The sequence below is a fragment of the Montipora capricornis genome, chromosome 4 (assembly GCF_036669925.1).
Source record: "Montipora capricornis isolate CH-2021 chromosome 4, ASM3666992v2, whole genome shotgun sequence".
In the NCBI taxonomy this organism is placed as follows: domain Eukaryota; kingdom Metazoa; phylum Cnidaria; class Anthozoa; order Scleractinia; family Acroporidae; genus Montipora; species Montipora capricornis.
This window is the reverse complement of record NC_090886.1, coordinates 36,072,664-36,088,305: the sequence shown is the minus strand read 5'-3', so window position 1 is coordinate 36,088,305 and position 15,642 is coordinate 36,072,664. Positions and strand designations below refer to the sequence as shown.

The following is a 15,642-nucleotide window of genomic DNA, read 5'->3' as shown; positions in this document are numbered from 1 at the left end:
CAGAGAATGATGGGATAATTACTTGGTCACATGGTCTCTTGGGGGGCAAACATTTTCAATGGCGTCCGAAGGGGACAAAAGAGATGTCAATACAGCTGTTTTCTAAGTGGAAGGTGGATCAGTTAAAAACGTTTCTGAAAACAAGAGGAGTTGTTTTGTCGGGGAGAAAAGTAGAGCTAGCTGAAAAGGCGTATTATACGTGGAGGCTGAAACTCGAGGTCGCTTAAACTACACGAACCTACGAACGAGACGAAGGAAAAAGTTGACTATAGAATCGATTGTCAGTCTTCCCTTTCCCAGTAGCCTTAAAGAAGGATGAGAAGAGGGCAGTCTTAACTTTTCGGACGTCTTCAAGGATGGGGTAGAAGCATATATGCAGTATATGCAGCCGTCAGCAAAGGCCATGAAGCAAGGAAAGAGTTTATTGAGCTCGGAACACCTACACAGAGTAAAATTTCACTAAATCAGTGCAGATGTGAAAATACTGTTCGTTCGGCAAATATCCCTTTAGATATAAGCTTGGAAGTGGATCCCGTTTCGTGGGTTTGGCAGCACTAAAATGGTTGGAGTAAACCTTCGCAAACGTAGTACTTTGAAGCCTTCCCTATTGATGAGCTGTGACCATTGGGATTTGGACATCGATAAAAGTGTATCATTTTTCTCTCCTCGCCCTTATAAATGTACCTATGTCAAACAAAGACGTTTTACTGAAACAATTTAACTTATCGGTAAATAAAACAACTTACGGGACAACCAAAAAAAAAAATTCCCGGACAGCTTAAGCTTACCTGTCCGGATATCTTCGATCGTTGTCACATGACCGTAAACAGCACAACGGTCCTTTTTTCCCCATATCTTGATACAAAATATCGAATATACATTCATAAAATATCGTAAAGTATATATTAGCTTTCAGATATCTCTAGAAATTCGCGAAACCTGGATTTAACAAGGCATTATTTACATCACATCTACCGCGAATTTCAGCTGTTTGCCCCCTGAGTAACCACGTGACCCTAATATTTTCCCGACAATACCTGAGCGCCTGCAAATATGGCTGACATCGTGAATAAGACTGCTAGGATCTAAATTGTGGAAATGGAGCATTTTCGCGATTGTAGTGGAAGAGACGTTACATGTTACCTCCGGGGAATGAAATGAAGGGTCACTTCGAAATATTTGGCAAAGCATTGGAATTACAGTATTTTTGTATAATTTACTGAAAATTACAATTCAAAAAACCTTAAGTAACTCTGTCTTACCTCTTCATTTTTGGAAAGCAGTGAAGAGCAAAAATGAAGAACCCCTTTGGGAAAGAATGAAAGAATTACACTAGGAATTACTACAGGATCAAGTTGAATTGTCATCAAATAATTCTACACGGTGGCCATGTTGGTGGAAAGAACAGTAATAAAAAAGTCTTCTGGGAATTTGACCCAGTTATTATGCTCCAATTATTGTAGTTTTTTCTCTTGTTTGGCACCAACATGATCGTCTTGTCACGTGAATGCAATCAAAGAATAAAGTGCGACGCAATTGCACGGTCACGGGGTTCGAATACATGCATACAATATATACTAAATTGACTACTTCCCAGAGGGGCTTTCAGGTCCATTGGCCGTGTTTTCACGAACGGTTTCTCAGGTCGCTTAGCGAGTGGCAACGGAAAATTCCGTGAAAACAGTTCCTTTTCCAACTCGCTTAAAGTTAAGCGAGTCGGCAAATTTCTATAGAATTCTCCTTAACTTTAAGTCACCAAATTATTGGCATTTTTTTTCTTCTGATTACCAGAGTCGTAATCCTAACTTTCACGCGGGGCTCTTTGAAGAGCAAGGTTGTATCTACACATTTAACTTGTACAAGAGAATTTAAGAAAGTGCCACTGTTCTTTTCAACTTGAAAAACGTGAAAAACTGACCTATTTCAGTATACCCTGCGAGCAGTTGGTTTTACCTACGCTTCCCGAGAGAGAAACCACTGCGCGAAAGCGTTAGTTTTTTGAGTGAGTCGCCGTCCAGCGCCAAGGAAGAATAAATTAAATTTGAACCGGTAAAACAAGTTAGTAAACTTGTTTTGGTGCTTGCGCGTGCGTTCAGCTACGTAACTGCTGCGTTTGGGTGAGACTGCTGTGTAGAGATTTCCCGCGAAATAAGACGAAGTGATGTCAAATACATCACGTGGGATGTGACGTTCTTCGCACATGCTCGATGGAAAATCAAACGGTTGCTCGCAGTGGTTTCTCTCTCGAGAAGCGTAGGAGAATCCAACTGCTCGCAGGGTAATTTCAGTATGGAGGCCGTTTTTAAGAGCGATTTTTTAAATCTTGTCACAGCCTTCCACATTTTCACGCGAGGTAAATGAAAGATGTACCTTTTCTTGAGCAGAATCCGTTTTAATGCAAAGAATTGGTGAACGAGAACCACTGTGCTTTTCGGTTCGAAAACTACTAATGAAACACTTTTGAAAAATGGCGCATCTCGAGCGAGCGAGCTATTTAAGCAATAGAGGACGTTTTCCGTGTTTCCATAGCCTCATCCAAACACGAAGGGGAGTTGGGAGAAGTCGAGAAAATTATGCAAACCCGAGACGCAGTCGAGGGTTTGCATCAATGTCGAGAATTCTCCCAGGAGTCAACACCTAGTATGTAATTATAAGTCATACCTGAGTGGAGTTCAGAATGACATTAACGTACAGAAACGCAGTGTGTACTGGTGTCAAGAGACCAAATAACCACGTGATACCCAACAGGGGCATCAACATCAAGCACGCTCTGATCCCCAACCTGCAACAAAAAATGTGTTCACATAAACTTGCACTGGAGCTTTCCAAAAGACAGAAGTTTAAGATGTTAACTATCTCACCTGGCTTGTTCCATCTGCTTGTGCGATGTATGTTGCATTGATGCCATTTCCTTTATCACTCGCACGACAATGACCGTGTTCGCCTAAAATAATAGAGTAACAATCAACTTAACGAACATTTGTCAAAGGAAAAGACAGGAAATGAAGAAGGCCGAACTCAGTCGAAGGCAACCCAAGGGCTTCTTTTACTTACGCGGCACGGGTGTCGGCCACTCCAATCTTGATTAAGGTGATGTTACATGAACCAATTTTAAACGCAACATTGTTGTTAAATTTGTCTGGTGTAACATAACGCACAGGGTGATTCTTAATGTAACATGTTGTTGCCCGAATTTTGTTGGAGTTAGTGCGTGTAACACCCCCGTTATTGACTTTTAACGCGACATCGTCCCAGAATACACCACGGAGAACTGAAATAAGTCACGTCGACAGTCACTTCAACAGTGTCCGCCACATTTCTTGGTCGGGATTCATCGAGCAGAAGCCTGGGCTCAAATATTGAAAGCTGAGTAAACCTTGGAAGGCAAGGGCTGGGATTCGAAACCCTTTGAAGGCGCTTGGTTCGAGAGGTGTCTTGTGTCAAAGAAATGTTTATTTACAATAACAGATCATAAAGTTATTGTTTGGCATTATATGTTTCGTTTCGGGTTTTATCAGACTGAATGGCTACACCCGAACGTGCAGACGTTTAAACAATTAAACGTCCTTCTTGTGAAATTTTATCCAGAAAATTATTAGTAACGATTACTAACCGAAAAATACTTAACATTCGCTAAAAAAACCACACACGGACGTCGCACAGGCGCATTGCTATCGCTGGTGTCACTCCTTCTGTGCAGTGACTTTTAAGGCCCACCTTCAACCGACAGGCTTTTCGACCGTTTGTTTTTGTTATGGAAATTCGCATTGCTTATCGAAACGATCTGATAGGAGTAATTCAGCTACGAAAATTGTTCCACGGCACGCAATGCGGCCTGTAAGGTGAACGTAGTTCCTTAGCTACCGAACGTTTTGATGTAACCTCTTTTCCAAGGAGATAGATAAAAGACACCGGAGTTTTAAATATTAGGGACATTTCGCTTTGCGTTTTCAAAGTCGACCGCAAACTTCAAACCGCGGTTAGCCGTTAGCGATTTGCCGTTTGCCGTTTGCCGCAGGGACAAAAATAGACTTGAGCATAAGGTTCGGCATTTGGCGGGAAAAAACGCGCCATGTTGGATTATTGTTTTACTTTACATGTTTTTATTCAACCGAGCAAGCGTCTTCAAGGTGGCGCAAATGATCAGCAAAAATGTGTTCACTCAAGAGTTAAAAAAACAAAACATAACTTATTGGTTGAAACGTGAGTTCCTACAGAATTTTAAGGTGTAAACTCTGTGGCAGGAGCCCATGAGTAGGAGCTTGCCTATCTCATACACGCCCTTATGAGTCAACCTGTGTATCTTTCTATTTTTAGAACGCCAAGAATTCCTCGGCTCTGCAGACAGTGTTTTAAAAGGCCAATCAGAATAAAGTCATTGTCTAACGAAGACAAATAAAGGAGTAACACTGTATTTAAATCTTGCAAATTGATGTAAATTTATGTAAATGCGAGTCTCCTGCTCAAGGGTTCGTTCTAAAAATAGAAAGATACGCTCAAAAGTTGACTCAAAGATCTACTGCATATGGAGGCTCCTACTAATGGGCTCCTGTCTGCGGTAAATTACTTGCCGCAAGAAGGGTATACAGTCGTTAGAACTTGAACCGCAAAGTGCAAACTCGACCGCAAGGCAATGTCACGTGACACAAAATACGCGATGCCAAATGTCTCTATTATGACAGCGGCAACTTCAGCGATAACTCCTTTTCAAAATCCACTCTGATTTACCAATATCTTAAGGATTTCGTGATAATGCCATCTCGTTAACGTTGCAACACGTGAGTAAAGTATGCCATAAATGATTTGGTACGGACCTATTTGAAGTAGTCTCTTTCGCAGCTGTTATTTGGGCGTCACGCAACGCATCCCACCCTTTTTTATTTCTTGTCTTTTCTTTGGGGGGAGCGTTGCGTGACCAAAACCAAAAAGCGGTTGCGAAGGAGACTAGATTTAAAGTAAACATAAATAATGCACGATTCACCGTTGTGTGCTTACGTTTTCGTCTCTGGAATCTTAAATTAGGTCATTTCAGGTGGTTGTTAAAGGGGCAGTGTCACGCCATTTTAGTCAAACTTCAAAACACTAAAAGACGTCCTTGCATCAATAAAAACGGAAAAATAATGCTGTAGTCTTGTTGCCAATAACGAATGAAGTGCACTGAAGCTATTATTGTTGTTTGCATCCAAGGATGGGGAGGATGGAAACGGAATGAAACTTGAAAAAACTGGCCAGTCTTTTCAAGTTTGGAGACACCAAAAATTAAATGCGAATAGCTCTTTGTGCCATAATTAAATATATTTCAAATCTTGTCAGTGGGTTGTCAGAAATGCTGTACGAGTGAGCTTAAGGACGTTCGCGCTAATTGTTTGTGCGCAACGTTACTGCGCAGGTAACGCGACTGTAATATGTCACGCATTACTTCAAGCATTAGTGAAGTTGAGGTTTTAAAACCTTTGCAAAAACCGTGGACGATAAGTCTTGCAAAGCGTTGGATCAGAGAAGATCGTGATCAGTCAAAATTGATTCGAAATATTTATGAAAGTCAAGTAGACTACTGCACGACTGATATTCGCGAGGTTTTATCAGTCATGCACTAGTCTACTTGACTTTCCTCCAAATTTTTCAAGCATCAGTTAAAAGAACATGGCGACAAAAACGCCGAGGAAAAAATTCCAGGCCGGCAAAAGAATGGCACATTTATTTCCGAATCATCATGAAACTTCAAAGAAAAGTGAGCGGGAGGATGGAAAAGCTCTTGAAAAGGTAGCTGATTGAGTAGACTAGTGGCTGAAAGTTTGGAAAACTCGAGGACGAACCGTTGCGTAAATTTAATGGGGCTGTTTCTTTTTAATGTTTTTATTACCCTACCAACTTAAGTTGAAAGTGAATGCATGTTTTTAAAGTTCTTTTCCTTTACTTTCGTGAAAATTGAGCAGTATTTTCGTCCTCGTCCGCTTGAATAGTGCGGACGTGCGTGGAAACAATCAGCGATTGAATTTCACAAAAAAAACACACTGCAGAGGATGAGCATGACGGCAATGGAGAGATATTATACAAAACACCAACCAAATGAAGACGACCCCTGCTTAAAACTTCGTTGCTATGCTCGAGAAAGGTTTTTTTTTCGGTAAAAACCTTTCATCTCTTCAACGATCGATCCTCTCTTGGGTTCCAGTCCTTGCCCGACAGGTCACGCAAAAGCGTGACAAACGAACTTTTCCAAGAGCTTTGCAAAATCACATCGATTTTACTCGTTCAGATCATCGGTGACCCCTATTTTTTTAATCATGAATCACTTACTTTACTTACTATCTACAAAATATGATGAAATTAAAAAATTCTCACCGTAAGAAGTTATCTTTTTTTAACATTTTCTTTCCTCGTGCCATCGAATTCTGGTAGTGGTTGCAACGGATAGAGCTTACGAAAACGCTCGTCGAGGATGAACTCTACTGTTTACCACATCCCTAGTGGCATACAATTTATCTAAAAATCTCACTCCTAAAAACCTAACTTTCACTCCAACAGTTTATTTTTATGATTTTCGATGGATGAGCAGATGAGCCTACATCTCGCTATTATGAGCGATTTCTCGAAATTAAGGCATTTTTCCACTGCCATTTTCTCCGAAACAAAGTCGGTAACCCCCATTTTTTTTTTTTTCATTTTTGGAGTAAGTACTTTATGACCTAACTCTAGGCGAGAAATGAAGAAAATTTCACCGTAGGAAGATTTTGGCGCGAACGTCCTTAAGTAGTAATTTAGATTTTTACCCATTTTTGACCTCAGAAAAGCAAATTTGGCATGACAGTGCCCCTTTAAGCGGAGTACGGCAAAGAAATGCACTAACATGCGTGTGACGCTTGTTGCACGATTATCAGTAACTAATGATATTCTTGTTTAATGGCGTTGCCATTGCTGCAGCGGCTATTGATGATAAAACTACTTATTGATTCCGAAACTCACTTACAAGCTCAACCAACGCAACAAACGTCGCAAATATCCAAAGGGCGCCGCTACCATAGGAAAGCCAGCAGCTTGGTGTTTGAAAACACAAACAAACAAACAAACAAACAAACAAATAAACCAAACATGGGTTATTTAGTTTTGAACTCCTTCCTGTGAATCGTTGAAGATTGTTCGTCTATTTTTCTAAAAAGGTCTCTGAAGTAATCCGGCATTGGAATAGCTTAACACGTTAATAACGAAAGTCCGTGATTGGTTAGACAGACAAAATGTCTTTACAATGGGGTGATTCTCCAGGCATTTTAAACACATCCTCAGACAAAATTAAATAATCTGGCTTTCTCTGTTTCTACCAAAGTACTTTCGTAAATCAGTAATCAGTTCTACTTTGCCAAAAGTTCCAGCAATGAGTCTCTAAAGCTTCGCGCAGTGTGCCGTTCGCATGCAAAAAAATTAAAGAAAAATCGGCTTGTGTAGTTCAAATGACACACCTGCAGAGCCACGTTGGTCATAGCGAAACTGCGATACGAGACAGTTAATTAAGTTAACTTCACCTTAATTAAAGTTGTTAGAAAAGTAAGCAGACAGCGAATTTCTCGTACAAAAACATTATTGACCAGCAATATTTGCTATCTCATGAGACCGGTTACTCTTGGTCTATGGACAGGTGCAATGAAGCGATTTTGACAGAGAGTTCATCGCAATTGGAAATGATCAACTTATGCAGCTGATTACGAATTCTGAGAAACAATAAAGGCTTCAACGACTGATCAAACCTCGAATTTTTTCAAGTGGCCGTCAGCCATGCCTGATTTCGCTACAATGATTTCTCAGTCATCAATCACTTTACTCCGCAAATCAATATACAGGATATACAGGACATGCCATTTATATTCTATAGGAGAAGTAAAGTAGTTCCTTATCAGTTAAAACAAACAAAACACTTTCTTAAGGCAAGAGCTTGCTGGCAAAAATGATGAGCTTACTGTTCGTCGCTGACAAAACTCTCGATTCCGTTTTTTCCAGTCGCGATGCCCAAAGATATGCTGACAAAAACTGCAGGTATCCCTGAAATGGAAAGAAGTGTGATATTAGTACACCCTTGTCGTTTCTGCTATAAGTTTCGACATAGCTTCAGTGCTGTTGACCACCAACAACAAGTGGCATAGAGCGCTTGGTATTTCGTAGCAGTAATCTAACCTCAAGATCTAGATGTGTAGGCACAAGCCGTTAGACATGCATGTCAGTGGTTTTGTACGCGGCAGAAACAAAGCAAAAAATAAATCCACATAGAAAGAAATTAGACGTATGTGACCATCGATATCTTGGGAGGATCTTCCGAGTAAAGTGTCAATGGAGAAATCTGGAGCAGGACCCTGCAGGACGAACTTTGCACTTAAGTGAGAGAGACAAGATGATGACGTACATAGTTCGGATGTGCAAAACAAGCACGTCCTCCGGGAAGACGAGAGGGAAAAGAGGGACTAAGATGAAGCGAGGAATTGAAGAAAGAAACTGCAAAGGGGCGTGAAGTTTTTAGATACCATCTGGGACGAGACCATGGAGGCGACTAAAGCCAAATAGCAGAGGATGCTTTATGGGATTGAAACATGGACCCTGACCAAGATGCTGGGGAACATTGTCAATGGATGCTACACTAGAATGCTGCGAACGGCCCTGAACGTACATAAGCAACAACAAATGACTAATCAGGAACCCTGCGGGAGTCTCCCAAGAGTGTGTGAAACAATCCGTATGAGAAGACTAAGACGAGCTGGTCATTGTGCCCCTCACAATGAAGAAACCACAGGTACCCCAAGCTCAATATATTATGCAAGAGTAGAAATATATCGTCAGTAGATCACAGACGATAGAAGGAATTAAGGGCCGCCAAACTCTGAAAACGTTTGCTTCGAGAGCCATCGAATGAGGCTTTATTCACAACCCACGTTAACCAAACCGTTGGAGATCCTTTAGCGACCCGCAATAAGACTCACGATTGAGCACCCAAGTTGTTCCCATTGAAAGCAAGCAAATGTTTGCAGAGTTTGGTGGCCCTTAATTTCTTCTCAGTGTACAAGCGGCTCGAATGAAGAAGACGAATAGCTAGCGGAGGTATCGTTCGTGATCTACGTGGAATATCGAGGCGATCGAATCCTTGGGAGCGAATTTTTTTTTCTTTCGATGATTCCGGCGGCTTCGTCTCGGTGCCCAACCTTGGGAAAGAATACTGATAGAGGGAAAAGAAGAGGAACCAAAAACCACCTAAATCGCTCTTAACAAACCCAGAAATCATACCAGAGACAAAAACACACAAGACTGAAGCAAGGTAAGCTATTTTTGTCTTTTAAATCGTGAATATTTTTTTGAATTTTGACAAAAACCGTTTTCCCCAGAAAAATCTTTATATTTCTACTCTTGCATAATGTTGTACAGTACAGCGGATACTCGTGTATCGAGCTTGGGCTACCTGTGAAAAAAACGGCTTCGATTTTAAAGTGCTGTTTTGAAAACCGCAACTTGGTCACCCAAATTGAGGTAGACCAAGAACTGCATACATTGACACCATCAAGACTGACACTGGATTGAGGAATATTAAAAAAATTAGAGACGCCATGTTCGATCAGTCCATTTGGAACTAAGATTTTGTCTGTCTGTCTGTCTGTCAGTCAGTCAGTCAGTCAGGGAGCGAATGAGCGAGAGTGAGTGAGTGAGAGAGAGTGAGTGAGTGAGAGTGAGTGAGTGAGTGAGTGAGTGAGTGAGTGAGTGAGTGAGTGAGTGAGTGAGTGAGTGAGTGAGTGAGTGAGCGAGCGAGCGAGAGAGCAAGCAAGTAATGGAGGAAAATGTGTGCCCGACTCAGCGTATGTTAATATTGGATTTTATTATATGGCTCTGTCTCACGAGGACTGGAAACTACAAAATTCACGAATTTGATTGGCCAAAATCGATATTGACCGCGGTCTAGATTTCCCATCTAGACCGGCATCTAGACGGGTAATGTTTTGCGGTGAAAAAATGCAAACTAAAATGCAAAAATATTGAATATTTTCTTCTACCAATATTTATTTATGGAAGTGCCAAACAGCATGATGACAAAAGAGAGGATGACGAGCAAACTTTGACAGAATTAAGTTCAGCTCATCGCCACTCATCGCCGTTCGCAAGCAAAATGTCAGTTAGTACAAACCAGTTACATTAAACGAATTAAATTGTTCTTGTTTGGCCATATGATAAACATCTTATTAACCGTGCTAGGTCGGTCTGTATGGGAGAATCTTGACCTCGGTCGCTGGTACAGACCTCACTGCGTTCGGTCTGTATTGGCGACCTCGGTCAAGATTCTCCCATACAGACCTCCCGCTCGGTTAATAAGAACTAAAAGAACATAATAATGATGATCATTATGAAAAATTTTATTTTCGATGTAGACTCGAAGATACTCGAAAAAATCTGAGTGCTTCTTTGCAGGAGTCGAATCTATACCCACAACCTTCCGATTACTAGTTCGGATTCTCTACCACCGAGCTACAAGAGACCGTCGGAGCCAAGCCATTAAAGCATCCGAACTCGTAACCGGAAAGTCGTAGGTTAGCCTCTGCAAAGGAGTTCTCGGATTTTTTCCGAATATTCCCGAGTCAACATCGCCGGACAAGTAAATCTGTCATTTCATTCACTGAAGTTAACATGGAACATACAGTCGAACCTGTATATAACGGCCTTGTATTAAGCGCCCATTCTTTATTAAGCGGCCAGTTTTCAAAGTCCCGATTTTTCGCTCATACAAACGCTGTATTTGTTACATGTATTAGGCGGCCACCTCTATTAAGTGGCCGCGGCCACCCTATGGCCGTCCCATGTTTGTCTTTCTTTGTTATTTTTACCTGTGTTAAGCGGCCACCCCTGAACGGAAACTAAGGCGTATGCCATTTTTTGTGGTGTTTTATTGTGTTTAAAATGCAATCCATCATCACTATGAAGAAATATCATTAGCAAAGCTACTGTAAACTGACAATCGGCTCTTAAGTGTCGTTAACGCTTTTCAGATGTCCGCAATGTGCTTAAGTACAGTACAAAATCAAAAACGCAAAAAATAATCGTTTTGAAGATATGCTTCACTCTTCAGCTAGAAATTCCTCTTCAATTAGCTTGTTCTTTGTCCATGTGATGGAGAATGGATCGCCTTCAAACACATACTCGCAAGGGATTTCCAGGCCATAACCTCCACCTCTGTTAACTCGCTTGCCCTTTCACCGTAACTTTCCCTTTGTTTGTAGGCCGTTTCAAAAAATTTGGTTAGCCACAATGCCATCAACTTAGGTGCATGTCCAATCACTTCATAATCGTCCATAATTTAATTAGGGTGAGAATATGGTTTCGAAGCGGTTTTGCCACGTCCAGATCTCGTAACTCTCGGTGTAACACTAGATTTCCGTAATTTTGGGCGAACAATTGCCACAGTATTCGAGTCTCCCTTATTTTGCGGCTCTCGCTTCAATGCGTACATCTCATCGACTTTTGGCTCCCATATACTGAAGTATGCATGGTACCCACGGATATAAAAGTAGACGTGAAGAAGTTTCTTTGTCATATTTTAGCTGTAGAAAGAACTTTCCAAGTGAGCCACATCAGATTATGAGTCAACAGTGGGGTGTTTTACAAAACGTCCGCCGATAATTTGGTAGACAAAAAGGCGAGAAATGTCTAAAGCCGCTCCAATAGCTATCAATGCTCGCAAAGTTGACAGTTAACGACTTGCTCTGCAAATAAAAGTTTCGAGTGCTGAAGCGCCAGACTTACATGTCCGACTTTTTTAAGACTTCGTATTTCCTACTCTATTACTACTTTAACTTGAACAGTTTTGTTTTCTATTGCGCTACTTTTAATTAGAAACATTTCCGTTATTTATACACATTGAACAACTATGAAATGACGGAATTAGATATTTTGTTGTGAACTTAGTCATAGAAATGCAGTACAATAACTGTATACTTTAATGTTACTTTTATTATGCCGTTAAGTTACAAGTTGGCACTGAACTTTGTTTAAAGTCAGTAGATCGCTTGAAAGAGTGTTGATTGTTCTATTGTTTCCTTCCATGAAGTGTATTTGTATGATACGCCATTAAAATTGACATTAGACCACGCCCAGTGAGTATTTTTAGTGATCCTGTATTAAGCGGCCAGTTTCTCAAGTCCCGAGGGTGGCCGTTGTATACAGGATCGACTTTATCTCTCAGTACAATGATTATGGCCATAATGCTTAGATTCATTGTTTGAATTGTCTGTGTTATCTTATGATATGGAATATCATTATTGCTGCGAGCCACAAAGCAAGCAGCAACACTAATCTTGACGGTCTCCCTGTGTGCTCTATATGACAGGAAAAATCTCGATTTCTCGATTTTGTGTCTGTCTGTCTGTCTGTCTGTCTGTCCTGATGATTTTGACGTCATTCTGTGACCCTCCAGCGAGAAAAAAATGGCGTCTGCAGTCGAGGAAGCAAAAAAGAATTTTAGTCGAAGTCACGGAAAAATTACATTGTGGGCTTCTTTGGAGCCTAGCGAAGGCATCTGGCTGGTTTTTATCGCAAAACATCGCAATCGTAACCGATATTCATGTGAAAAATTGTAAAGTTCTGTCTCTGTTGCATTAACATCGGCATTAGTATTCCACGTGACTTGTCTATAACTTCGGCCGTTAACTTGTTTTCCACTCTCAAAATTACCTACTTTTTGCGTAGAATACCTTTTAGAATGATTTCAGGTTTCTGTTATGATACATTTTGATTGGGAGGCATATCGTGACAAAAAAATCATGACTTCTGGCGACGCGTCAGGGGCACCCAACGACCAATTTGTTGTAAAATGTATTATTATACCCCAGTTAATGAAAATAAGTGTTATTAAGGCATTTTCAGGTGTTTTTCAGTGTTGCTGGGAAAGCATTATCTGTTCCTTTTTCCCAGCAAGACACACAAGAAATTTCCCAGTCAGCTAGATACGTTTTCAGAGTTTCTACAGCCAGCTCGGGTTGAAATGCTAGAAAAAAGTCAGTAATTCTCAGCCAAAACCTCTATCAATAATAAATTTTCCAGCCAGCTCATCGGAACACCTGTATTTTTGCCAGCCAGCAAGATTCCTCTGGAGCAGATAAAGTGAGGAACGGATTCGTTGGGTGTCCTTGACGTGTAAGTTACGTTATCGCTTTTGCCTGCATGCCTTTCATCACGTCTCTAAAAAATAATCATAAAATATTCGCATAAGGTCGATTTCTCTGAAATTTCAAAGGATGATTGCTAAAGAGTGGACCTTTGCTATCAATTAAAACATCTCTGTTTTGCAAGAGAATAATGCGACCTTTGAATTTTGTTCGTGAGTGACGTGATGTTTATCTTTGTCCTTGTTATGCAAATTGTTACAGGGAAATGAAATTACGAAAAAATTCTACCGATCGAAAGAACGTTAAATCTCTATTTTGAGCATTTATTTGAACATAAAAGAAGCAACAGTTAGCCGGAAATAATATTTTAAGTCAATACTTAGAAAAAAAATCGCAAAGGGGTTCATAATTCAGTTATAAGACATCTTTTATGCAGTTGAGTCAATAAAAACATTGTTGTCTTAAATCATTGAATTGTTTCAATGTATTAAATACAACTCCAATCTTTAAAAGTTGCGCAAATATTCCTCAATACTTCCACATCTCATTCGCATCACTTCACTTGCAAATGCAACAACTTAACAAATCGACGTGTTCAAAATGTTGTTGACTCCGGAGACGCAGCCGAGTGAGTCCACAACAAATTTTGACCACTGTGACGACGAATATTGTTGTCGATAAGAATACAGACAACGCTGAACCATTTTGGATTTGTTTTTTGCCACAATATTCAACGCCAAAGAAAATTGTTATCAGTTCGAAGCGTGACCAAAATCATGACACGAAGAAGGAGCAAGCGTTGTCTATAACTTTCTCGCAATATGATTGGTTTATTTCCCGGAATGGGCGTTCCTGATTGGCTATTACATTGCGTTACAAATTGACGCGAGCATGACGCGTACAGCGCTGTCTAGACTCTTATCGACAACGGAAAATTAGCCAATCAGATTGCGAGATTGCAAGCAATTGTGGTAAAATGGAATATAGAAGTACTGTATGATACGTTGCAGGAGCTACGAAATCGATACAGTTTGATTTTAACCATTACGGGCTTACCCCATGACAAGAGATGATACACGAGCATTTTATGGCTAACGTTGTAGACCTTAACAGTGAACAAGTAAAGATGAATTCCATCCACCGGCATCCAGCATAAAGCTGCCATAAAAAAGTACTGCATTAAAGCTGCTGCCGCCACACAGGCGCCCTGTAAAATATAATCGAGAAGCTGGTCATTGGTGCGATTGACCGCAAGAACAGATGCACTAGGATCCGTAACCTCCCTTCCAAGGCATGAGGGACCTGGAGAGTGGAGTATGAGTTGATGCACAAAGAGAAAAATAGCGCAATCCAAAGCTAGTGCGCATGTGCAGAACAGAGAATTCCTATTCGTGACAGCGTTTGTGCTCCAATCTGGAGTTTGCTATTATAACCAGGGGCCCGTTTCTCCAACGTCCCGAAATCTTTTTGGACCAGAAAAGGCATTTACAAAACTGCTATCCAATTCTTTTGACAAGATGGCCTTTTGACATGTTTTCAAAATAACGAAAAGCAAAATGGCTATGAAGTTTGGTGACTCTCTGTTCATAAAGTCCATAGGGAGTTATGCCACTCGAAAAAGGCCCGAAAAGTTTCGGGACTTTCGACGGGTCCTAGGTCATACCATAACGCCGAGTCTTTGCGACCAGTGTTTGGTTTCTTCGATGATGGTTATGAACAAATCAGTTTTATTAATACATGCAGTACAGGGCCTACGCTTCATACCCCTGACGAACTAACTGGCCCGTTTTCTGGGGCCTTAGTGTGAGTTTCGGCCCTTGTGCAGGGATGGCGCAGTGGTGAGAGCACTCAATTCCCACCAATGTGGCCTGGGTTCGATTCCCTGACTCGGCGTCACATGTGGGTTGAGTTTGTTGGTTCTCTTCTCTGCACCAAGAGGTTTTCTCCGGGTAATCCGGTTTCCCCTGTCCTCAAAAACCAATATTTGACTTGATTTGTGTTAATTGTTAATTTCAGTTTACAGTGTCCCCAACTAAGGCTCCAGCGCTGGAATGAGTAGACACTTAAATAAAGTTCCTTTCCTTTCTTTTCGTTTTCTCAGTTCAATTTATGGCTCGGTTGCGAAACAGTGGCAAAGCAAGAGCACGCACCAATTAGTCATCCTAAACCATTTTCGAACAGTTGTGACTAAAATTGATATGCCACAGTCATGTGTGATACGTTATGACAAATACATAACACAACGGTCATTCCATGCACCCCCTTGGCACTCGTTTCGAGAATTAGGCAATTACATGACTTTTGGAGGTCATATAGTTTATTTGTGGCCCGAGTAGCATCATTTGCGCCCGAGCGGAGCCAGGGTGCAAATGACGCTACGAGGGACATGAATGAACTATATGCCCGACAAAAGTCATGTGATTAATCATTATTATCAATACACCTTATTCCAAAATAACTGCCATTTTAGTATTCTTTTGTTTCCATGGAAATTGGCCCTTATGGCCTCGCTTTCAAA

General features: G+C 40.9%; 1 protein-coding gene across 1 annotated transcript in view; it reads right to left on the bottom strand.

Moving 5' to 3' along the window:
* LOC138046615 (adhesion G-protein coupled receptor D1-like) overlaps nucleotides 1-15,642 on the bottom strand; it is a 125,633-nt gene that overhangs the window by 7,750 nt on the left and 102,241 nt on the right. The window contains exons 4-9 of the mRNA XM_068893220.1: nucleotides 14,181-14,331; nucleotides 7,953-8,034; nucleotides 6,971-7,037; nucleotides 2,862-2,944; nucleotides 2,662-2,782; nucleotides 1,263-1,306 (exon numbers count right to left, since the gene is read on the bottom strand). Of these exons, the coding sequence (XP_068749321.1) occupies nucleotides 1,263-1,306; nucleotides 2,662-2,782; nucleotides 2,862-2,944; nucleotides 6,971-7,037; nucleotides 7,953-8,034; nucleotides 14,181-14,331 (548 nt within the window). The remainder of the gene's footprint in view (nucleotides 1-1,262; nucleotides 1,307-2,661; nucleotides 2,783-2,861; nucleotides 2,945-6,970; nucleotides 7,038-7,952; nucleotides 8,035-14,180; nucleotides 14,332-15,642) is intronic.